The sequence below is a fragment of the Rutilus rutilus genome (genome assembly GCF_951802725.1).
Source record: "Rutilus rutilus genome assembly, chromosome: 1".
NCBI classification, from domain to species: Eukaryota; Metazoa; Chordata; class Actinopteri; order Cypriniformes; family Leuciscidae; genus Rutilus; species Rutilus rutilus.
This window is the reverse complement of record NC_140209.1, coordinates 73,185,843-73,211,354: the sequence shown is the minus strand read 5'-3', so window position 1 is coordinate 73,211,354 and position 25,512 is coordinate 73,185,843. Positions and strand designations below refer to the sequence as shown.

The following is a 25,512-nucleotide window of genomic DNA, read 5'->3' as shown; positions in this document are numbered from 1 at the left end:
AGTATCTGGGTTGGCCTATTTGATAGTATTTATCAGGTGTGATGTTACAGGTGATGGGGATGTTGAGAACATCTTCTTAGATCTTGTTGAATTAAAGGAGGGAACAGATGCCAGTTCCATTTATGATGCATTGAGACAAAGCCTAAAGACAGCTGGATTAGATGATGACTTCTTACAAAAAAAAAAAACTCATAAGCATTGCAACTGATGGGGCCTCAGTTTTGACAGGGTGCAAGTCTGGTGTCATTACTAGATTTAAATCTGAATTTCCACAGCTAAAATCCATCCACTGTATGGCTCACAGGTTGGAATTGGCTGTCCATGACTCCATAAAATCCCTGACTGCCTGCAATCATTTTGAAATATTCATCTCTAAATTGTACAGTTTATTTAATCAATCCCACAAACCAATTGCTACAAGAAGTAGCAGATGAGCTCAATGTTCAAATTCTGAGGACAGGGGAGATCTTTACAATCAGATGGGTTGCCAGCAGCTTTAACACTGTGAGAGCTGTTTGGAAAAATTACCCTGCTCTGGCTAGACATTTCCAAATTGAAAGTGAAAATACTGGCAACTCTGATAAAGTGAGGAAGAAGTTCCTGGGACTATTGAAATACCTTAGCAATGCCAGCTTTGTGCATGATTTAGCCTGTATGAAAGATGTCTTGCCTGAATTGCAGAGCCTGTCACTTAAACTACAAAAACGGGAGACAACCATTGTCCAGAGTTACCACCACATCAAACAGACAACAGAAATTCTAAATGCCATGCAATCGCAAGGTGGAAAGTCTGCTGCAACGGCACAACAAGGCTTGTCAGCTGGTGTTTTTAAAGGGGGTGAACATTGTGGGTGACAGAGCAGGAAAAATCAATAGGCAACAATTTTATCAAGCGGTAGTGGACAATCTGACGGCCCGAATGCCAGCTGATGACCTCATTTGCATCCTCCAGCCACTGGAGAAGTCCAGCTGGCCAGAAAAACGTGAGGACCTAGAGACTGAGGTCCGTACATTGGCAAAGCTCCTTGGTGAGCCAGGGAGAGAAGCAGTGGAGGAGTTCAGAAATTATAAATTACAAGGAACACTGGAGGGAGGGACCCTGAAAAAAACGTATCATTGCAAGTAACACGTACTTGGCCACCTCTGCTGAATGTGAGAGAGGATTTTCGACAGTAAATGATACAGATAGAAAAACGCGCAACGAGCTCCGTGCAAAGAGTCTGTCTTCTCTGCTTTTTGTGGACCTTAATGGCCCTCCTTTGGAGATCTTTAACCCTGCTCCATATGTGATGTCCTGGGTAAAGGCGATGGCCTTTCTCAATCGCGGGTGCCAGGGAGGAAGGGAAAAGAGGCAAAACCCCGACCTCTGTGGTCAGTATTTTTCAGTTTTCAGTGCACTTCAAGCATAATACATATACAATACAATATACACCTTTTACACATACTCATACATAACATACTTATGTCAGATTTGGACAGGTCTAGAAATATAGTGCTATATAATGTAAATACAATGTCTGGAAGTAAGTGTATCTGTGTTTGTGCATGCGTGTATATGTGACTCATTTGTAGGATACTGTAGTGTTGATGATACCCAGCTTGTTCTGACATTAACAGGTTATCGGATTCTTGTATGTTACCGCTATGTAGTTCTTCTGTGGTAGTATGGTTTTTCATAGTATGCTCCTTAATCACATTAAAGATTGCTCAGGTTTCACATATCTCCAAGTAATTGTGTTGATTTGACACTGACTACCATAGACTATAATGGAAAATTGGTTTCTGTTTATACAGTATATGAGAGGGTTGGGTCTTACCTCCAGGTCTTATGAAATCTTAAAATAAACCAAATCAATATTTCATGAAATAGGCAATAGGCTTCTTGTAAAGGTATTACTTTTACTAGTAATTAGAATGGTATTTCAGTGCACTTAACTTCTAACTTTTGGGAGTTGATCAAAACAGTTCTCTTTTGGATATATAATAACAATGAGATATTCTGTAGCCTACTGATTATCAGTTTGTCGCATGTTTAGACCTTGTATGTGTGTTGCACAACACATGTTGCACTTGGCAATCACGGTGGGGATTGATATGGTAGTGGACCATGATGGTCATAGAAGAAGTAAAGGAGCAGTACCCCCCAATTATGGTGGGGTAATTCGCACTCTGCACAGGAGTGTGTGTTGTTGAGTCTCACAGGTTCAGTACAGACTCTATAAAGCATCAGTGTGTGTTCAGCATGTTAAAGACTCACTCTACTATGCTTCACTCACAGGAGTGTGTGTTATTGAGTCTCACAGGTTCAGTTCAGACTCTATAAAGCATCAGTATGTGTTCATGTTAAAGACTCGCTCTGCTATGCTTCTCTCACAGGAGTGTGTGTTGTTGAGTCTGACTGCAGTGATGAGGGACATGATGGACGGCAGAGACAGGTGAAGGTGGGAACGGTGGTCGGCTGATTCATCAGAATAAACACACAGAATGAGAACCGCTGTGTTGAGATGGCAGTGAGATGTGGGGTTCACCACCTGGACATATGTGATTGTTAGAACAATAAGTCTGAATAAAGCTTTGTTTGGTGTGTTGTTGACTTGTACATGCATTTGTTTATTGTGATGGTCACTTTTACTCATTTATTCATGTTTCTTATTGTCAGTAAATAAAATATAATTATTTCATTAATACATGCATTAATTCATTGCTAGACTGAAAATTGAGATGTGTTCACTGCATTTATTTAGTGTGTATTTATGCATATCTATGTCACATGACAAAACAAATGACATTTTGTTTCTTTTACTGAAATATATTATTTTCAGTTAAAAAAGTAATATAATTAAGTATTGGTCAGCATTTATCATTATAATTGTGTGTAAGTGTTGGGGTGGGCTAGCAATGCAATTCTTTCTGGGGTAATCTTTATTTTTAAGGAGGGATATTTACATTTTTGGAGTATAAAATCAGCAGTTTTCTCCAAAGGCGAGATCATCAGCCGCCCGTCTCCTCTGTGCAGACATTACACACATTACACACGCTGAGGAGAACTGCTCTAGGCTGTCGAGTTACTGATGTGATGAAGTGTTAGTGCACCTGTCACTCATAACTTATAGTTACATACAAGATCAGGGAAAGATTCCAGTTCTTTAACAATGAACAATCATAATGACAATAAACAAAACAAAATAAGAAAACATAAATATCATGGGTTTGCATTTATCATAGAATTAGATTATATACACAGGGGGAAAAGCACAATTACAAGGTTAAATATTTGAATAATTGATCATAATACATTAAAAAAAAGGATGAAACGAGTTAAACATAAATGAGATTTAAGCTACTTTTGCTTGTGGGTGAAACATTTTGCATATAAAATAAAGAAATTAACAACATATTCAAGAGATGATGATTTTGGGTTTTTATAATACAAAATAACATCTTTAAGGATAAAACTGTGGGTCACATTATAGGGATAAATATAAGAACTTAAATCAACCCTAAATGTATTGGTTAAACTACAATCACAAAATAAATGGGCACTTGATTCTTCAACAAAACCACAAAATGAGCAAGTTTAATCAATATCAGGATATTTACAGATAGATGAATTAAAGCTGTTGATCATATCTTTTAAGTTTGCTTGTGCGCTTGTGATAACGTTGTAGGTAACATGATAACCTCAACATGGCGGATGATGTACGGCTCGCATTCATACTTAACGCGATCAGGCTATAGTACCTACTCTTTTAGCGCTCGTTAAGCAAGTACTTATTGAAATTAAGTGCCTACTCAGTGAATATGCGGTTTCGAACACAGCCAGGGTGTTGCAAACACACACTCACAGTCCTTTTACACAACAGTAAGTTAGTCATGTGACAATCACCTGATTACGTAATGTAGAATAGTCACAAGAGAGAAGAAATTGTTAGATAAATATAGAGGACATATCTCACCAAAAAAATACACAACATAATATAAAACAATATATAAATATATATATAAATATATATATATATATATATATATATATATATATATAAAAAAAATATATATATATATATATATATACACACACACACACACACATACATATATATATATATATATATATATATATAACAGATCAGAGTCACAAATGTGAAGTATGAATGTATTCCAAAACATAGATTTTACACAAAAAAAAATCTATAAATAATATTTTTATTTACACATTTACACATTTATTTCTCCTCATAGACAGTAGTGAGACTCTTCTGTGGATCACCTGATGGTTTCTGCTCATGATCATTTCACACTATGATATAACACATCTGTCAGAGTTTGGTGATCGACCTTTATCAAGGATGTTTGGTGATCGACCTTTATCAGGGATGTTTGGTGATCGACCTTTATCAGGAATGTTTGGTGATCGACCTTTATCAGGGATGTTTGGTGATCGACCTTTATCAGGGATGTTTGGTGATCGACCTTTATCAGGGATGTTTGGTGATCGACATTTATCAGGGATGTTTGGTGATCGACCTTTATCAGGGATGTTTGGTGATTGACCTTTATCAGGGATGTTTGGTGATCGACCTTTATCAGGGATGTTTGGTGATCGATCTTCATCTACTCTGTAAAGTGGAACAGAAGAGAAAACAATTAGAGTTCAGTGGAAGAAAGTGCAAATTATTATATTTCAATTACTGTTTTTTTTTTTTTTTTGTAAAAATAAGTTAAATTGAATTCCTGTAATCAGATTAATTACTGACAATACATGATCTTGGATAGATATTTGTGTTTTTAAATATAATAGATGTAAAGCATGAATCATGTTCATATGTGTGTGTGTGTGTGTGTGTGTGTGTGTGTGTGTGTGTGTGTGTGTGTGTGTGTGTGTGTGTCGGTGCGACTCCTATTGAGTCTCTGTAAAGGAGAAACTAATGAGTGTACGGCGTATGGAATAAACCACAAAATAACCACAAATGTTATTTTGAGTTCAAACACAAACCTTTAGTTAAAGCCGTTTGTCCTCTAGTTTAAACATGTTTGTAGGCTCTTAGTAAATAACAGAGTAAAGTAAGTGTACAGTTGTCACAGTAAAAACACACTAGAGACAGAGACATTTCTCATGTGAGCTGGACGCTGTGAGCTGAAGCTGGAACTGCACTGATTTTAGCAGGAGTGCAGCGTTTTCCTACAATCTGACCAAGTCTGTTTTCACACTGAAATGATTCACTTCTACTGTTAATAAAGCAGGTGTTGATGTTGTAGTGGATTGTTTCCTAAATCCCGACTATCTAGCGTCTACAAATCGACACTTAATAAATAAAACTGTTGCGTCTACAATCGACACTTAATAACCTTTATACTCCAGCTCTTTGCGTCTTCAGTCGACAACTGGCCGAGTTTCTAACTAACTTGCTTCCCTAAACTGACCAGTTTAAGCAGAAATTAACAGACAGACTTTCAGCAAATGTCCTTTAAATGCTTTAATAACGGCCGGGAGAGTCTTCGAGCAGTTCTCAGAAAAACTCTCCCAAGAAGAATCAAGGCCGGAGGATCTCAGACAAATTCCATTGAGAAATCCCACCGTAAAACACAGATACAACAGTTTTTATAGAATCGAGGTATGGCATAAATGTCAGGCTGCATTACATAATTTCCCCATTATCTGATTGGTTCTTCATATGCAAACCCCTCTGTTACTAGGTAAAGCAAACCTTGTTTTAATGATGACTTCATTTGTTAATCACAAGATTCTAACAGACTGTCTAGTTTCATTTCCCAAACTATGTTATTTTTACACACATATGCACACACTCAAAGACACGAGTTTTCCATTGGTTTCGTACAGTACATCCTGTTCAGATGTCAGATGTTAAATAAGGTTAGATGTTAGAAACATGGTTAGTTTAATATACAGTTTAAAATTTCTACGACAATGTATAAAGCTGTGACAGTGAGCTTTTGTTCTTTCCTCCTTTGTGTTAAACATTTCAATAACTTCACATTTTGTTCTCACACAAACCCTGTGTTGCAATAAAGCTTAATGATAATTTCCTTTCACGAATGTTTGAAAGGTTTGTTCACATATCAGAGGTAAATGAAGATCTCTTTAATAACTCAGTGATGTTTCCTCACCTCAGGACACAGTTTGAGTCTCGTAGCTCGTCTCTGAGTCGCTGCTTTGAGTCTCCTATATTATTGCCTCTCAGATCAAGCTCTTTTAGAAACTGCAGTGCTTTTGAGTTAGTCAAAGACTGAGTTAGAGAAGAAACATCTGTAATGCCACAGCCATATACACTAGAAAGACACAAACAGAGGAAGAGAGATTATCTTACAAACAAATCATGAATGTGAAGAATTTACACAAATATAATGTGAACTCAGACTCACTGTGAGATATTGAGTCTAAAGTGTTTTAGTTTAAAAACTTAGAAAGTGCACTGCTATAAACAATGAAACATAAGCCCTGCTGTCTTCAAATAAATAAACTTCAGTCACACTGTAATTGCTGTACAGTATAATGATACTAACTCTAGTTTCTCCAGCTTGAGTTGTGGGTTCATCAGTAGATCACTGAGGTTTTTCACTCCAGAGTCTCCTAGTTTATTCCCGCTCAGGTCCAGCTCTCTCAGGTGTGACGGGTTTGATTTCAGAGCTGAAGTCACATCAGAACAACCTTCATCTGTCATATAACAGCAGCTTAAACTACATTAGCAGAGAGAGAGAAGAAAATAAGACAGAAGAAAAGAAAACTCTTTATTCTGTAAAGTCACATCATCTTCATAAGCAAATAAAACAGAGAGAGGAAGAGAGATCTTCATCTTTATTTCACCAGATCACAAAATACTAAGTTTGCACAAATACAGTGTTAAAGTGTTTTAGTTTAAACTGTTGAAGTGATTTTAAGCATTTTGATTCTTGTATGCGAATGTGACTGACCTCAATCTCTCCAGTTTACAGTGTGAATCCTTCAGTACGGCACATAAGTGCTTCACTCCAGAGTCTCCTAGTGTATTCCCGCTCAGGTCCAGCTCTCTCAGGTGTGACGGGTTTGATTTCAGAGCTGAAGTCAGGATGAGACTCTGTTCCTCTGTAATACTGCAATCATTCAGACTGAAGACAGAAAGAGAAAATGACTCAGATCTATGATGATCAACTAACGTGTTCATCTTCATCCAGCAGACTTTTGCTGACAAATAAACAGGGATATCAAGTTAAGGTAACATGGAGAAAGACTACACATTGTTCATTTAAATATACTACCAACACTGTGACAAAACAAAGGTTGAAATTGTTGATATATTCATGTTTACACATTCATTTCATTTCATTTTTAAAGGGTCATGAAACCCCAAAACACATTTTTTGATGACGTGACGCGTGACCTTTCCAACGTGATGATGTAATACGTGGCACATCTCAGATGGTACAAGACGGGCATTTGTGGTTAAAAAGTATATATATATATATATACCCCCTTTTTTTGAATATGTTGGGAAGTTGACCTTCCCAGACAATCCTGAGTAAACTTAGTGTCCCACGTTTTTTGCTGCAAATGACTGGGCAGTAGTTCTTGGACCGTCACTCACAGCTATTAGTTAATGTGTTTTTTTGTTGTTTTTTTTCCTTCATTGTTACTATGTTGTTTGTCGTTTATTTTTGTTGATTCTTGGTGTTTATGTTTTTGTATTTTTTTTTCTTTGTATGTGAAGGGGAACTTTGTTTGTTCTTATTTCATGTTCAAAATTTAATAAAGAGATTGATGAAAAAAAAAAGTATATACTGTATATATTAGGGGTGACCCCGAATAGTCGAAGATTCGATGCTTCGATTGGAGGAGCCTGATTCGACTACCGATCTCACGGTCGAATCTTCGCAGAGGTGTTATGAAACGAGGATCATGCCACTTTGGCTATATGAGGGCGCTCAATGTCTGATTTCACATAGAACTACCAGTTTTCTGTCAATACGTTAATATTCAGCCTATTATGATAATGCTGTATATAAAAATGTGCAAAGAAAGAAGCTTTTAATAAATATTTTTTACCGTGCGTGAATAAATCCAAACACCCCGCGACAGATTTTAGTTTCACTTTCAATCCGTGACCGACAGAGGAGCGTCTTGGCGGCAAGGATTTAAATCTTTAACAATGTCTGGGATAAGAAAATCTAAAGTGTGGATGTACACCATCAGAAAGGATATTCTCCAAGGCTGGATTTAGCATCAGGAAAACCATGATCGCACTTCTGCCGGCCGTTAACAAGTTGGTTTTCCACGGGACATTATAAAATGCTTAACGTGAAAAAAGCTTTTAAAACGCTTAAAAGGCACTTTAACGTGGCTTAATGTACACAGTACACACTTTATTAAGAAACCATACTATGATAAGCAGATGAACCCAGAATATGAACGCAATGCGTTCCTCCTATAGTAAAGCGTTATCTTTACATAATCTGATATTTTAATGTAACTATTTTAGGAGATTAAGTCGTTAAACGTTTTTCACGTTAAGTGTTTTAGAATGTATTTTATCCGCGCGCACAAAAGACTCCAACGGACACAGACAGAGTGAAAGACTGGGTTTGTTCTCTCGATCAGGTATAGGGTACAAGTGATTTCTTTTTTTTTTTGTAATTTTTTATTTTTCATTTTTCAAGGAGAAATACAGAAAGCAGGCCTTCAATATATTCCTAAATCAAAGACACTTGAAAGTTTATGCAATTACATATATATCAAAACAGTATTAATAATAATGAAAAATAAACATATACATATACTGTACATACATACTCATATACACATAAAAACAATTATCAATACAGAGTGTATTCTCTCAGGCCTGGAAAGAAGTTTTTACAAGTGTCACCAATGCTTTGTTTCCTCCTCTTAACAGTAACTATATACAATAGAACATGGGGAGCTATTACTTACAGAAGATTCCCAAAATTGCCGTATTCCAATAGTTAAAAACATAAAAAAATAACCTTTCAAAAGAGGTCTGGGCGTACTGGTTTAATGTAATCAATCCATTTATTCCATATTTGGAGGAAGTCTTCCCTTAATGCTCTTAAGGAGAAAGATAATTTTTCCATCACGTATATATTATGTGTTATATCAATCCACTCCTTCACCGTGGGTGACTCTGGTTTTAACCATTTTCTGGTAATTACTTTTTTACTGGCTGCTAAGAGAATTAGGTACAAGTGATTTCAAAACTTTTCAGCCGGTTCTAATTTGATTTTTGGGTCCTGTGAACATTTTTAGCTAAAAAGACTGCCACTCCAGTTTAGCATTTATTGTTGTTTCTGCAGTTAAAAAGACAAAGTTGAAAATTCTGGCTACTATCGTTATTTTAACAATTTCTTTATTTTTATTTTATTTATTGATCTGTCAGGGTTATCTAATCTAACTATTTGTGGCTTGTGTTTTGAATGTTCCCCTGCACTTTAGGCATTTTGCACACATTTGCTCCTCATCTTGTGACTTGATTCTGATTTATTTCGTTTTGTATTTTTATTTATTAGAAAGGTATATTCTGTTCTAATTTAATTTAGTAAATTAATTATTTATTTTTTCGGTGCATCGATGTTGTGCTGTACTTAGAGCCTGCTCGCACAGGTAATTTAGCCGATTTAATTTGAATTGCATGTGAAATGTCTGCAGTGTGGCCTTTCTGGAGTTATGTTATTTCTTAGTTTTATTGATCCAAAATGTTTTTATACATTTTTTTCTATATCTTTGTGTGATTTTCTGTACATCGCGGCTTTGAAATGTTAAAGCCCCGTCCCCACATCCACCCCCACCCCCACAACCCCACCCCCACAACCCCACCCCCAGCCCCACCCCCACCCCCGTACACATGATTCGACTATTAGTCGACGATAGGCAAGACTTGACGATTCTGATTCGACTATGAAAATCCATAGTCGGGGACACCCCTAGTATATATATAAACCAAAATACAGCAGATAGTCTTCTTGCTGCATCTACTTTTGAAAGTCAATATTTAGATTATGTGAACTAAGTTAAATGCATTGTAAAGGCCTAGGTCACTCTGGAATAAATCACAACGTGTTTCATGATAAAAACGTGACTTTAGTTTACAGTCCGGAAAATACAGTAGGTTATAGTAAATTATTTCACGGACCCCCTGGCACTTGAGAACTGAAAGCCTCATAAGAAAGCCCTGTCGAGGCCGGTGCGGGTCGTGTCGAGCCATTAGTCTGGGTGTTTGATGAGAAAAAGATGAAATGTAGTAGTTGCAATAAACGCGTTCAGAATCCGTACAACTGCAGCAGCGGAGGACTTTTATTCTGCTGAGCGGAGCTGAGGAAGAACTGATGACGGGACAGTTTGATCTTCGGCTGACAAATCAGAGGAAAGGAGCGTTTCATTCCCGCCTACGTGTAGAAATCAAATATTCAAGCTGTTTATAAATGTTTCTACCTGAGAACGAAAAGCGAAAAATCAAGCTGAATACTTGTTTTTAGTTTGTTTGAAAAAATAAAAAGACGAAAAAGGAAGTGTTTTCTCTTTTTTCTACTTTCAATATTAAATCAAAAAACAAATGAACACACGACACGGTCCGTGTATCATCTGATCATTTCATTTCCTGTTTGGAATGGAATAACGAGAAATGAAAAGACGGATTGTTTATTCTGTGTTTTGTTTAGTTTAATAAACGGAAAATGAGATTTCGGCTCGATTTCTAATTTTTCGTTTGTGGTTTACAAATCGGTTTATGGCTTTGATATTTCGTTTGAACATGTGGGCGGCGCTGAAATGCCCCTTTCATCTGATTGGTCAAACCGCTTCGTCTTCCGTACAGCCAGAATAAGAGTCCGTACGGCACACTCACATCCCACTTTAACCCCCTGTGAGCAATAGGGGAAACCCAGAAAGTGCACTGCTATAAACAATGAAACATAAGCCCTGCTGTCTTCAAATAAATAAACTTCAGTCACACTGTAATTGCTGTACAGTATAATGATACTAACTGTAGTTTCTCCAGCTTGAGTTGTGGGTTCATCAGTGGATCACTGAGGTTTTTCACTCCAGAGTCTCCTAGTTTATTCCAGCTCAGGTTCAGCTCTCTCAGGTGTGACGGGTTTGATTTCAGAGCTGAAGTCACATCAGAACAACCTTCATCTGTCATATCACAGCAGCTTAATCTACATTAGCAGAGAGAGAGAAGAAAAGAAGACAGAAGAAAAGAAAACTCTTTATTCTGTAAAGTCACATCATCTTCATAAGCAAATAAAACAGAGAGAGGAAGAGAGATCTTCATCTTTATTTCACCAGATCACAAAATACTACGTTTGCACAAATACAGTGTTAAAGTGTTTTAGTTTAAACTGTTGAAGTGATTTTAAGTATTTTGATTCTTGTATGTGAATGTGACTGACCTCAATCTCTCCAGTTTACAGTGTGAATCCTTTAGTACGGCACATAAGCGCTTCACTCCTGAGTCTCCTAGTTTATTCCAGCTCAGGTCCAGCTCTCTCAGGTGTGACGGGTTTGATTTCAGAGCTGAAGTCAGGATGAGACTCTGTTCCTCTGTAATACTGCATCTATTCAGACTGAAGACAGAAAGAGAAAATGACTCAGATCTATGATGATCAACTAACGTGTTCATCTTCATCCAGCAGACTTTTGCTGACAAATAAACAGGGATATCAAGGTAAAGGTAACATGGAGAAAGACTACACATTGTTCATTTAAATATACTACCAACACTGTAACAAAACAAAGGTTGAAATTGTTGATGTATTTATGTTTACACATTCATTTCATTTCATTTTTAAAGGGTCATGAAACCCCAAAACACATTTTTTGATGACGTGACGCGTGACCTTTCCAACGTGATGATGTAATACGTGGCACATCTCAGAGATGGTACAAGACGGGCATTTGTGGTTAAAAAGTATATATATATATATATATATATATATACCCCTTTTTTTTAATATGTTGGGAAGTTGACCTTCCCAGACAATCCTGAGTAAACTTAGTGTCCCACGTTTTTTGCTGCAAATGACTGGGCAGTAGTTCTTGGACCGTCACTCACAGCTATTAGTTAATGTGTTTTTTTCCTTCATTGTTACTATGTTGTTTGTCGTTTATTTTTGTTGATTCTTGGTGTTTATGTTTTTGTATTTTTTTTTTCTTTGTATGTGAAGGGGAACTTTGTTCTTATTTCATGTTCAAAATTTAATAAAGAGATTGATGAAAAAAAAAAAAGTATATACTGTATATATTAGGGGTGACCCCGAATAGTCGAAGATTCGATGCTTCGATAGGAGGAGCCTGATTCGACTACCGATCTCACAGTCGAATCTTCGCAGAGGTGTTATGAAACGAGGATCATGCCACTTTGGCTATATGAGGGCGCTCAATGTCTGATTTCACATAGAACTACTGGTTTTCTGTCAATACGTTAATATTCAGCCTATTATGATAATGCTGTATATAAAAATGTGCAAAGAAAGAAGCTTTTAATAAATATTTTTTTAATGTGCGTGAATAAATCCAAACACCCCGCGACAGATTTAAGTTTCACTTTCAATCCGTGACCGTCAGAGGAGCATCTTGGCGGCAAGAATTTAAATCTTTAACAATGTCTGGGATAAGAAAATCTAAAGTGTGGATGTACACCATCAGAAAGGATATTCTCCAAGGCTGGATTTAGCATCAGGAAAACCATGATCGCACTTCTGCCGGCCGACGTTAACAAGTTGGTTTTCCATGGGACATTCTAAAATGCTTAACGTGAAAAAAGCTTTTAAAACGCTTAAAAGGCACTTTAACGTGGCTTAATGTACACAGTACACACTTTATTAAGAAACTATGTGCAGATAAGCAGATGAACCCAGAATATGAATGCAATGCGTTCCTCCTATAGTAAAGCGTTATCTTTACATAATTTGATATTTTAATTTAACTATTTTAGGAGATTAAGTCGTTAAACGTTTTTCACGTTAAGTGTTTTAGAATGTATTTTATCCGCGCGCACATGACTTCAACGGACACAGACAGAGTGAAAGACTGGGTTTGTTCTCTCGATCAGGTATAGGGTACAAGTGATTTCAAAACTTTTCAGCCGGTTGTAATTTGATTTTTGTAGGCTGTGAACATGTTTAGCTAAAAGACTGCCACTTCAGTTTAGCATTTATTGTTGTTTCTGCAGTTAAAAAGACAAAGTTGAAAATTCTGGCTACTATCGTTATTTTAACAATTTCTTTATTTAAATTTTATTTATTGATCTGTCAGGGTTATCTAATCTAACTATTTGTGGCGTGTGTTTTGAATATATGTTCCCCTGCACTTTAGGCATTTTGCACACATTTGCTCCTCATCTTGTGACTTGATTCTGATTTATTTCGTTTTGTATTTTTATTTATTAGAAAGGTATATTCTGTTCTAATTTAATTTAGTAAATTAATTATTAATTTTTTCGGTGCATCGATGTTGTGCTGTACTTAGAGCCTGCTCGCACAGGTAATTTAGCCGATTTAATTTGATTTGCATGTGAAATGTCTGCAGTGTGGCCTTTCTGGAGTTATGTTATTTCTTAGTTTTATTGATCCAAAATGTTTTTAGACATTTTTTTCTATATCTTTGTGTGATTTTCTGTACATCGCAACTTTGAAATGTTAAAGCCCCGCATCCCACCCCCATTAGTCTGGGTGTTTGATGAGGAAAAGATGAAATGTAGTAGTTGCAATAAACGCGTTCAGAATCCGTACAACTGTAGCAGCGGAGGACTTTTATTCTGCTGAGCGGAGCTGAGGAAGAACTGATGACGGGACAGTTTGATCTTCGGCTGACAAATCAGAGGAAAGGAGCGTTTCATTCCCGCCTACGTGTAGAAATCAAATATTCAAGCTGTTTATAAATGTTTCTACCTGAGAATGAAAAGTGAGAAATCAAGCTGAATACTTTTTAGTTTTTCTGAAACGATCGTCCCGCTCAGGGGTTTTCAAAGGATGCTCGGCCTTATGGCCTCAGCATCATCAGTTCTTCAGCTGGGTCTGCTCCGTATGCGCCCTCTGCAGTTCTGGTTGAAAGCGCGAGTACCGCGCAGAGCGTGGACGTCCGGTCAGCTTCGTCTCAGGGTCAATCAGAGCTGCATCGCAGCTCTGGAACCTTGGAAAGCAAGCGACTGGTACCAATCAGGTGTAAGCCTGGGGATTTCCTCGAGAGTGAAAGTGGTGTCGACGGACGCCTCCACCTCGGGATGGGGAGTGCTGCTTGAAGGCAGACCGTTCTTCGGCCAGTGGTCAGAACGGGAGAAGCTCCTACATATCAACTGCCTGGAAATGCTGGCAGTGGACAACGCGCTGTCGCGTTTTCGTCCCCTAATAGAGGGCCACCACGTCTTAGTCCGATCGGACAATATGTCTGTGGTGTCCTACATAAATCGCCAGGGCGGTCTCAGGTCCCGAAACCTATACAGGTTGGCAGAACGCCTCCTGTTTTGGGCCCAGCGCAACCTGCGCTCGTTGAGAGCAGTGCATGTGCCCGGGCTACACAACCTGGGACCAGACAGACTGTCCAGGAACAACATTCCGACGGGCGAATGGTCTCTACACCCGCAAACAGTCCAGCTGTTGTGGGAGAGATTTGGCAGAGCGGAAGTGGACCTGTTCGCGTCTCACGAAAACGCTCACTGCCCCGTGTTTTTTTCCAAGAGCGAAAGCGCGCTGTCCGCTCTACGCTTTTCCCCCGTCTCTCTCCTGTCTCAGGTGATAGAACGGATCAGGGAAACAAAATGTTCAGTACTGCTTGTAGCACCGTTCTGGAGGAACCAACCATGGTTCCCAGTTCTGATGCAGTTAGCAGATACTGCCCCTTGGCCAGTGCCATTGAGGAGGGACATCCTCTCTCAGGCCAGGGGTTCGATTTGGCATCCTCACCCGGAGTTGTGGTCCCTCCACGTGTGGGCGCTCAACGGGTACCCGCTGACCTCTCAGTGGGAGTGCTAAATACTATCACTCAGGCTAGGGCTCCGTCTACCAGACGGCTCTATGCCTCGAAGTGGTCGGTGTTCTCCAGCTGGTGCACAGCTCGGGGTTTTTCACCCTTCGAACTGTGGGGTGACGGAGGTTCTCTCCTTCCTACAGGAGCTGTTGGATAAGGGCAGAGCCCCTTCCACGCTCAAAGTCTATGTGGCGGCTATCGGGGCGTTCTCTAAGACAACGCTCGGTCAGTCGTTGGGAAGAAACGATTTAGTCATCCGCTTCCTCAGGGGAGCTAGGAGGCTTAATCCTCCCAGACCTCCCTCGGTCCCTATGTGGGACCTCTCTACTGTTTTGGAAGCCATGAAAGGTGATCCTTTCGAGCCTATCCAAACAATTAGCCTCAAGCATCTGTCTTTCAAGACAGTGTTTTTGCTGGCTCTCGCTTCAGTGAAGCACGTGGGTGACCTGCACGCGCCTTAGAGTTCGGGCCAATTGACTCCAGAGTCATACTCAAACCTAGGCACGGTTACGTCCCAAAATCCCTCAACACGCCGTTTCGGGCTCAGGTCATTTCCCTGTATGCCCTCCCGGTGTCTGGCGAGGAAGGGGACGCAAGCTCTCTTTGCCCAGTTAGAGCGCTAAGAGCTTATGTGTCTCACTCGTCTGTTTTCAGACAGACTGAGCAGCTATTTGTCTCGTTCAGTGGACGTTCCAAGGGAGCGGCTGTTTCGAAACAGACTCTATCCAGATGGATAGTTGATGCCATAGCGCTGGCATACACCGCCAAGGGCTCACAGTGCCCATTGGGTGTTAGAGCGCACTCCACGAGAGGCGTCGCCTCTTCGTGGGCTTGGTCTAGTGGGATTTCCTTACAGGACATATGTATGGCGGCAGGTTGGGCCTCGCCGTCTACATTTATAAGGTTTTATAACCTTGAGGTTCCCGCCTTGCAGGCTAAGCTATTGTCGGTTTGAGCGAATCAGTTCTCTCTGATCCGGAAACGCTGAGATCGAAAGCGCTGCGCGCTGCCGACTGTTATACTGAATGGGCAGTATTGCGTAAGACCCACATTTCCGCATTAGTTCAGGCTCTCCGCCTTGTCTATGTGATGTCATATATTGCGTCTGTGACGCTGCTATATATGGATAGAGTGATTCCCCATCCTCTCTCCCGGGCTCTCTGTGAGTCCCTATGGTGATTGTGCACTCTGTATCCTGGACTTCGCTTCCAGTTTTAGTAGTGTTGATCCCTGCATGCACGGCGTCTTACAATGGGTCCCCATTGCGTTTTTATAAACGCAGTACGAGAGACCTCTCGTAAGAGAACGTACTCGGTTACTAACGTAACCTCGGTTCTCTCTAGAAGAGGGAACGAGTACTGCGTTCCCTGCCGTGCATGTGATTCACTCTGGTTCGCTTCGGCGTTGAAAAATCAGTGAATCAGCCTTTTCGAGCTCCTTTTATAAGGCTAGGCCACACCCGTTTCGGCGGGAAGTCACCTCAGATCTCGCTCGATAGGCTAATGCAGTTGCTGCAGAGCAGCCAATGAGCGAGCGAGCCGTCTCGCCTTTGGCTGTGTGCTGCTGCAACGCGCCTTACAACAATGCAAAATTATAGGATAATTTTTTGGCTTCAGTATTTCGTGGAAAAGAGTTTTCCCCATTGCGTTTTTACAAACGCAGTACGAGAGACCTCTTCTAGAGAGAACCGAGGTTACGTTAGTAACCGAGTACGATTTCGGCTCGATTTCTAATTTTTCGTTTGTGGTTTACAAATCGGTTTATGGCTTTGATATTTCGTTTGCACATGTGGGCGGCGCTGAAACGCCCCTTTCATCTGATTGGTCAAACTGCTTCGTCTTCAGTACAGCCAGAATAAGAGTCCGTACGGCACACTCACATCCCACTTTAACCCCCTGTGAGCAATAGGGGAAACCCAGAAAGTGCACTGCTATAAACAATGAAACATAAGCCCTGCTGTCTTCAAATAAATAAACTTCATTCACACTGTAATTGCTGTACAGTATAATGATACTAACTGTAGTTTCTCCAGCTTGAGTTGTGGGTTCATCAGTAGATCACTGAGGTTTTTCACTCCAGAGTCTCCTAGTTTATTCCAACTCAGGTCCAGCGCTCTCAGGTGTGAAGGGTTTGATTTCAGAGCTGAAGTCACATCAGAACAACCTTCATCTGTCATATCACAGCAGCTTAACCTACATTAGCAGAGAGAGAGAATAAAATAAGACGGAAGAAAACTCTTTATTCTGTAAAGTCACATCATCTTCATAAGCAAATAAAACAGAGAGAGGAAGAGAGATCTTCATCTTTATTTCACCAGATCACAAAATACTAAGTTTGCACAAATACAATGTTAAAGTGTTTTAATTTAAACTGTTGAAGTGATTTTAAGCATTTTGATTCTTGTATGTGAATGTGACTGACCTCAATCTCTCCAGTTTACAGTGTGAATCCTTCAGTACGGCACATAAGCGCTTCACTCCAGAGTCTCCTAGTTTATTCGCGCTCAGGTCCAGCTCTCTCAGGTGTGACGGGTTTGATTTCAGAGCTGAAGTCAGGATGAGACTCTGTTCCTCTGTAATACTGCATCTATTCAGACTGAAGACAGAAAGAGAAAATGACTCAGATCTATGATGATCAACTAACGTGTTCATCTTCATCCAGCAGACTTTTGCTGACAAATAAACAGGGATATCAAGGTAAAGGTAACATGGAGAAAGACTACACATTGTTAATTTAAATATACTACCAACACTGTAACAATACAAAGGTTGAAATTGTTGATGTATTCATGTTTACACATTCATTTCATTTCATTTTTAAAGGGTCATAAAACCCCAAAACACATTTTTTGATGACGTGACGCGTGACCTTTCCAACGTGATGATGTAATACGTGGCACATCTCAGAGATGGTACAAGACGGGCATTTGTGGTTAAAAAGTATATATATATACCCCCTTTTTTTTAATATGTTGGGAAGTTGACCTTCCCAGACAATCCTGAGTAAACTTAGTGTCCCACGTTTTTTGCTGCAAATGACTGGGCAGTAGTTCTTGGACCGTCACTCACAGCTATTAGTTAATGTGTTTTTATTTTGTTTTTGTTTTCCTTCATTGTTACTATGTTGTTTGTCGTTTATTTTTGTTGATTCTTGGTGTTTATGTTTTTGTATTTTTTTTTCTTTGTATGTGAAGGGGAACTTTGTTTGTTCTTATTTCATGTTCAAAATTTAATAAAGAGATTGATGAAAAAAAAAAAGTATATACTGTATATATTAGGGGTGACCCCGAATAGTCGAAGATTCGATGCTTCGATTGGAGGAGCCGGATTCGACTACCGATCTCACGGTCGAATCTTCGCAGAGGTGTTATGAAACGAGGATCATGCCACTTTGGCTATATGAGGGAGCTCAATGTCTGATTTCACATAGAACTACTGGTTTTCTGTCAATACGTTAATATTCAGCCTATTATGATAATGCTGTATATAAAAATGTGCAAAGAATGAAGCTTTTAATAAATATTTTTTTAATGTGCGTGAATAAATCCAAACACCCCGCGACATATTTAAGTTTCACTTTCAATCCGTGACCGACAGAGGAGCGTCTTGGCGGCAAGGATTTAAATCTTTAACAATGTCTGGGATAAGAAAATCTAAAGTGTGGATGTACACCATCAGAAAGGATATTCTCCAAGGCTGGATTTAGCATCAGGAAAACCATGATCGCACTTCTGCCGGCCAACGTTAACAAGTTGGTTTTCCACGGGACATTCTAAAATGCTTGACGTGAAAAAAGCTTTTAAAACGCTTAAAAGGCACTTTAAAGGGTTAGTTCACCCAAAAATTTAAATTCTGTCAGTAATTACTCACCCTCATGTTGTTCCAACCACGTAAGACCTTCATTCATCTTCGGAACATAAATGAAGATATTTTTGATGAAATATGAGTGCTGGATCACTTGTCCATAGGCTGCTAGGTGACCGAAACTTGCTGGCCCAGAAAAGTTATTAAGATCGTTAATATAGTCCAAGTGACTACAGTGGCTTAATCTTAAGTATATCAAGTGAAGAGAATACTTTTTGTGCGCACAAACAAACAAAAATAACGGCTTTATTCCACTATTCATTTCCTTCTCTCTGGGCCTCGTAGTGTTTTTGCGCAGCGCGTCTGTGTTACACGTCATCACGCATCACACACATGACCAGCGTCGGCCAATAGTGAGCCTACGTGGTGACATGTAACACAGACGCGCAGCGCAAAAACACTATGTGAACCAACTCGAGGCCCAGAGACAAGGAAATGAATAGTGGAATAAAGTCGTTATTTTTGTTGTTTTTTTGCGCACAAAAAGTATTTTCGTCGCTTGATATACTTAAGATTGAGCCACTGCAGTCACTTGGACTATATTAACGATCTCTTTAATAACTTTTCTGGGCCAGCAAGTTTCGGTCACCTAGCAGCCTATGGAGAAGTGATCAGCTCTCAGATTTCATCAAAAATATCTTAATTTGGGCTTGGATTTGAAATACTAAGCAGAATTATTAATGTGTTGATTATTTAGCATAGCGGAGCCTATTTTCTTTTGGTTAAATGGTCATAATACTTGGTCTTTGAGAGCGTGCGTTTAATATTTTTGTTTTGGACACAATTGCAATTTTTTATATTTTTATTTTTATTTATTTGTTTCTCTTAATTCAGCAACTTTATAGCGTTCCTATTAGAGGACTGTTAGAGTACGTAACTACAGTTCTAGACAAAGAAAAAGGGATGTTCGCCGTGCATCTGTGTGTTCTTTCTTGTGCACGTGCTGGGGATCGGGTGTGTGTTCTTTTTTTTTTTTTTTTTATATATACTTGCATTTCAGCTTTCTGGTACAGCTTTATACTATACAAAAAGGTTACAGGGTCATTTACTGGAACAGGTCATTAATGTTTGGACTACCAAGAATATTTAGAATATTCAATTTTGTTGCAAATGTCAAGGGATTCTAGTCTTACATTGACATCTTGGAATGTGCGAGGGCTTTGTAACCTAACTAAATTGAAACAAGTGATGAATAGAGTTAACTACCTCCATCCTAAAATATTATTCCTGCAAGAAACACATTTATTATCCGGCGAAATCATTAAACTGCGTAGAAGATGGCCAGGGCAGGTTATAGCAGCATCATATAGCTCGCACTCAAGAGGGGTAGCTGTGCTGATACATAAATCAGTTCCATTTCACATATTAAAAACTATTCGTGATCCATTGGGTAGATATGTTATAATCAATGGTAGGATGCTCAACGAATATTGCAATCTTGTAAATGTTTATGGGCCTAATACAGACGAACCAAATTTCTTTAATAACCTTTTCTTAATTCTGTCCTCCCTTCAAGGTATCTTAATAGTCGCTGGAGACTTTAATTGTACCTTAGATCCTAAATTTGACCGTTCCACAGGTATTGACACTTCTCATTCGCAAAGTAGGATCATAATTAATCAATACATTAAAGACCTTAATTTAAGTGATGTCTGGAGGCTTCAAAACCCAACAAAGAAAGAATTTTCTTGCTACTCCTCATCTTTTCATACTTACTCCAGAATAGACTATTTTCTTATTTCAAAGGATTTGATTGATTATATATCTAACTGTAAATATAGTAGTATTGTTTTATCAGATCATGCAGCATTATCACTGAAATATACTCTCAGAACTGTAATCAAAAGCCCATCTAGATGGCGTCTAAATATAAAGTGGCTACATATCTCTGAATTTCTGGATTTTGTTGGAAATCAAATTGACATATTTTTTGAGTTTAATACAAACCAGACATCTGCTTCAATAAGATGGGAGGCATTTAAGGCCTATATTAGGGGGCAAATTATCAGCTTTACTAGTTCTAAGACAAACAGGTCTGTCCTTAAGATGATCGAATTGGAACAGAGTATCAAGGACTTAGAAGAAGACATTTTCAAACAAGATACTCCTGAACTGAGACATAAACTTTTGCTACTTAAAGCAGAATTTAATTACATCTCTACTAATAAAGCTGCGGCTAATATAACTAGGCTGAAACAAACATATTATGACCAAGGAGAAAAGGCTGGAAGGTTATTGGCATGGCGAATTAAGGCTCAACAAAATGAAGGGAGGATTAACAAGATAGTAACTATAGATGGACAGAACACCACGATTCCAACTGAAATTAATAATGCTTTTAGAAATTATTATGAAGATCTTTATAAATCGACTCCTCCGGAGAATACCCACCATTATAAAAAATTTATGAATGAGATTCAGATACAGTCTCTGTCTGAGGAAGACTCCAAAATATTGGATCAACCAATTGAAGTAGCAGATCTGAAAGCAGCCATTAATTGTATGAATGGTGGGAAAGCACCAGGTCCTGATGGTCTACCTATAGACATCTATAAGATCTTTCGCGATAAATTGATGACCCCAATGATGGATATGATAAATGAATCATTCAATATTGGTGAACTTCCCCTCTCCTTGCGTTCAGCCCTCATAACTTTAATTCCTAAGCCAGGGAAAGATCCCACGAAATGTGGCTCTTACAGGCCCATTAGTCTTTTAAATTCAGACACAAAGATAATTGCTAAAGTTTTAGCCAGTAGACTTGATAAGTATTTACCTTTACTGATTGATTCTGATCAAAATGGTTTTATAAGAGGTAGACAAGCTTTTCATAATATACGTCGTGTGTTAAATGTCATACACTCATCAAAAGGAGTCTCGGATACAGCTTTACTTTCTTTAGATGCCGAGAAGGCTTTTGATAGGGTGGAGTGGGACTATCTTTTTGATACACTCTCTCATTTCGGTATCGGTCCGTATTTTATAAAATGGATAAAAATTTTATATTCAAAACCCACAGCAGAGATATTGACTAATAATATAATCTCTAAATCTTTTCCACTCTCTCGAGGCACACGTCAGGGATGCCCCCTTTCGCCACTTCTTTTTACATTGGCTATTGAGCCTTTGGCTATTGCAGTGCGAAGAAGTGGAGATATAGCAGGGATTACAATTGGCGGTCTTGAAAATAAAATAGCTTTATATGCTGATGACATTATATTATTTCTATCCAATTTAAGTACATCTGTGCCTTCTTTATTGTGCCTAATTAAATCATTTGGATCTTTTTCAGGATATAAAGTGAATGAGTCAAAATCTATGATCCTATTTCTAAAAGAAACGGAACGTCTCACACCTCCCTTCCAGACCCCCTTTAAAAACGCTCATGAAGATTTTAAATATCTTGGTATTAATATCACCGCAGACATAAAAAATTTGGCTACCAGTAATTATAATAATATAACTAAATTTATCACTGAATCAATTAATAAATGGTCATCCCTACCAATTTCTCAGATTGGACGTATTAATATATTAAAAATGAATGTTCTCCCAAAATGTTTATATTTATTTCAATCAATTCCTCTGCCTCCACCACATAATTTTTTCGGTAATATGAAGAAGCTTTTCACCAATTTTATTTGGGCAAATCGACGTCCCAGACTGAGGCTCTCTCTTTTGTATTTACCATATGAGAGGGGAGGGTTGCAGTTGCCTAATCTTAAGTGGTACTACTGGGCAGCTCAGCTAAGAGCAGCAATGTTTTGGTTTACAAATGATAATTCTATCCCTTGGGTACAGATTGAGGCGAGCACAACTCAAAAATTGCCTTTGAATCTGTATCTGTATTCAGCACCCCTGCCCAAACTGAAAAAAGCCACTTCCAACCCCTTTGTTAAAAATACTATTGTGGTATGGTATGACGTTTTGAAACATATTGGACAGATTCCACAATTATCACAATTTACCCCTATTTGGGGAAACACTATGTTTACACCAGGGACACATGATGGTGGCTTTAAAATCTGGGCATCAAAAGGCTTGAACAAGGTGGCAGATTTATTTAGCAATGAAACTATGCTCAATTTTCAGGAATTAAGACAAAAGTTTGATTTGCCTAAAACCAATTTTTTTAAATATCTTCAAATTAGGAATTTTATCAATAAAACACAGCATTCTCTTCTCTTACCAGAGCTGTCCCCTTTGGAAAAAATTACTTTAAATCACCTTAATGGTGCTAGGCAAGTTTCCTTGTTTTATAAACTGATCTGCACTAACTGTAAAGAAAATACGGAGAAAAAACGTTTGGCTTGGTGTCAAGATATAAGTGAGAATATAACTGAAGATGAATGGCAGAGTATCTGCTTAAAGGCCCAAACCCAGACAATTAATACCAGATTTAAACTTCTGCAGTACAAGTGGATAATGAGAGTATACATAACTCCAGAATTGCTCCATAAATTTAATCCCAACATTCCCAATCAATGTATAAAATGCAACCTAGATGTTGGAACTTTATATCATTGCTTATGGAAGTGCCCTCAAGTTCAACTTTTTTGGGAAAAGGTTTTGGACTTTTTGTCTCTGGTGGTGAAAAAGAATATCCCCAAATGTCCTAAACTTTGTATATTTAATATTTTCCCTGTAACTTGCTCTTTAACTAACTCTAGTAAGAAAATGTTGACTTTCTGTTTATTACAAGCAAAACTTGTAGTGGCTCGTCATTGGAAAAACACAGAAATCCCTAATATTAAACAATGGTTACAGGAATTGTCTGCTTGTTTGGCTCTGGAGAAACTCACATATATTGTTAAGGGAAAACCTGGAAAATTTTTCAAAGTGTGGAACCCCTTTATAGAATTTTTGAAGGAAGCTGAACCAAATAGTTTATTCTCTGTGTAACCAGATATAACATTCACCATGTTATGATTAATGTACCATTGTCTTGACGCTTGTATAGTATAGATGTTGTCGTTTATTTTATTTATTATTTATTTTCTATTATTTTATTATAATTTTTACTGTAATTATGTATTTTTATTTATATATTTTCCTGTGTTGTTTTAATGTAAATGTTTCAAAAATCAATAAATACAATGTTGAAAAAAAATAAAAAAATAAAAATATCTTAATTTGTGTTCCGAAGATGAACGAAGGTCTTACGTGGTTGGAACAACATGAGGGTGAGTAATTACTGACAGAATTTTCATTTTTGGGTGAACTAACCCTTTAACGTGGCTTAATGTACACAGTACAGACTTTATTAAGAAACCATACTATGATAAGCATATGAACCCAGAATATGAACGCAATGCGTTCCTCCTATAGTAAAGCGTTATCTTTACATAATTTGATATTTTAATTTAACTATTTTAGGAGATTAAGTCGTTAAGCGTTTTTCACGTTAAGTGTTTTAGAATGTATTTTATCCGCGCGCACAATTTGAAAAGACTCCAACGGACACAGACAGAGTGAAAGACTGGGTTTGTTCTCTCGATCAGGTATAGGGTACAAGTGATTTCAAAACTTTTCAGCCGGTTGTAATTTGATTTTTGGGTCCTGTGAACATGTTTAGCTAAAAGACTGCCACTCCAGTTTAGCATTTATTGTTGTTTCTGCAGTTAAAAAGTCAAAGTTGAAAATTCTGTCTACTATCGTTATTTTAGCAATTTCTTTATTTTTATTTTATTTATTGATCTGTCAGGGTTATCTAATCTAACTATTTGTGGCTTGTGTTTTGAATATATGTTCCCCTGCACTTTAGGCATTTTGCACACATTTGCTCCTCATCTTGTGACTTGATTCTGATTTATTTAGTTTTGTATTTTTATTTATTAGAAAGGTATATTCTGTTCTAATTTAATTTAGTAAATTAATTATTTATTTTTTCGGTGCATCGATGTTGTGCTGTACTTAGAGCCTGCTCGCACAGGTAATTTAGCCGATTTAATTTGATTTGCATGTGAAATGTCTGCAGTGTGGCCTTTCTGGAGTTATGTTATTTCTTAGTTTTATTGATCCAAAATGTTTTTATAAATTTTTTCTATATCTTTGTGTGATTTTCTGTACATCGCGGCTTTGAAATGTTAAAGCCCCGCATCCCACCCCCATTAGTCTGGGTGTTTGATGAGGAAAAGATGAAATGTAGTAGTTGCAATAAACGCGTTCAGAATCCGTACAACTGCAGCAGCGGAGGACTTTTATTCTGCTGAGCGGAGCTGAGGAAGAACTGATGACGGGACAGTTTGATCTTCGGCTGACAAATCAGAGGAAAGGAGCATTTCATTCCCGCCTACGTGTAGAAATCAAATATTCAAGCTGTTTATAAATGTTTCTACCTGAGAACGAAAAGCGAAAAATCAAGATGAATACTTGTTTTTAGTTTTTTTGAAAAAAATTAAAAAACGAAAAAGGAAGTGTTTTCTCGTTTTTCTACTTTCAATATTAAATCCAAAAACGAATGAACACACGACACGGTCCGTGTATCATCTGATCATTTCATTTCCTGTTTGGAATGGAATAACGAGAAATGAAAAGACGGATCGTTTATTCGGTGTTTCGTTTAGTTTAATAAACGGAAAATGAGATTTCGGCTCGATTTCTAATTTTTCGTTTGTGGTTTACAAATCAGTTTATGGCTTTGATATTTCGTTTGCACATGTGGGCGGTGCAGAAACG

General features: G+C 38.1%; 1 protein-coding gene across 1 annotated transcript in view; it reads right to left on the bottom strand.

Moving 5' to 3' along the window:
• Positions 1-4,189: 4,189 nt before the first annotated feature.
• Positions 4,190-25,512, bottom strand: part of LOC311305794 (uncharacterized protein) — a 1,216,100-nt gene continuing 1,194,777 nt past the window's right edge. The window contains exons 61-68 of the mRNA XM_084433664.1: positions 17,393-17,566; positions 16,990-17,163; positions 11,398-11,571; positions 10,990-11,163; positions 6,931-7,104; positions 6,523-6,696; positions 6,127-6,288; positions 4,190-4,616 (exon numbers count right to left, since the gene is read on the bottom strand). Coding sequence (XP_084289790.1) covers positions 4,298-4,616; positions 6,127-6,288; positions 6,523-6,696; positions 6,931-7,104; positions 10,990-11,163; positions 11,398-11,571; positions 16,990-17,163; positions 17,393-17,566 — 1,525 coding nt within the window. The 3' untranslated portion in view covers positions 4,190-4,297. The remainder of the gene's footprint in view (positions 4,617-6,126; positions 6,289-6,522; positions 6,697-6,930; positions 7,105-10,989; positions 11,164-11,397; positions 11,572-16,989; positions 17,164-17,392; positions 17,567-25,512) is intronic.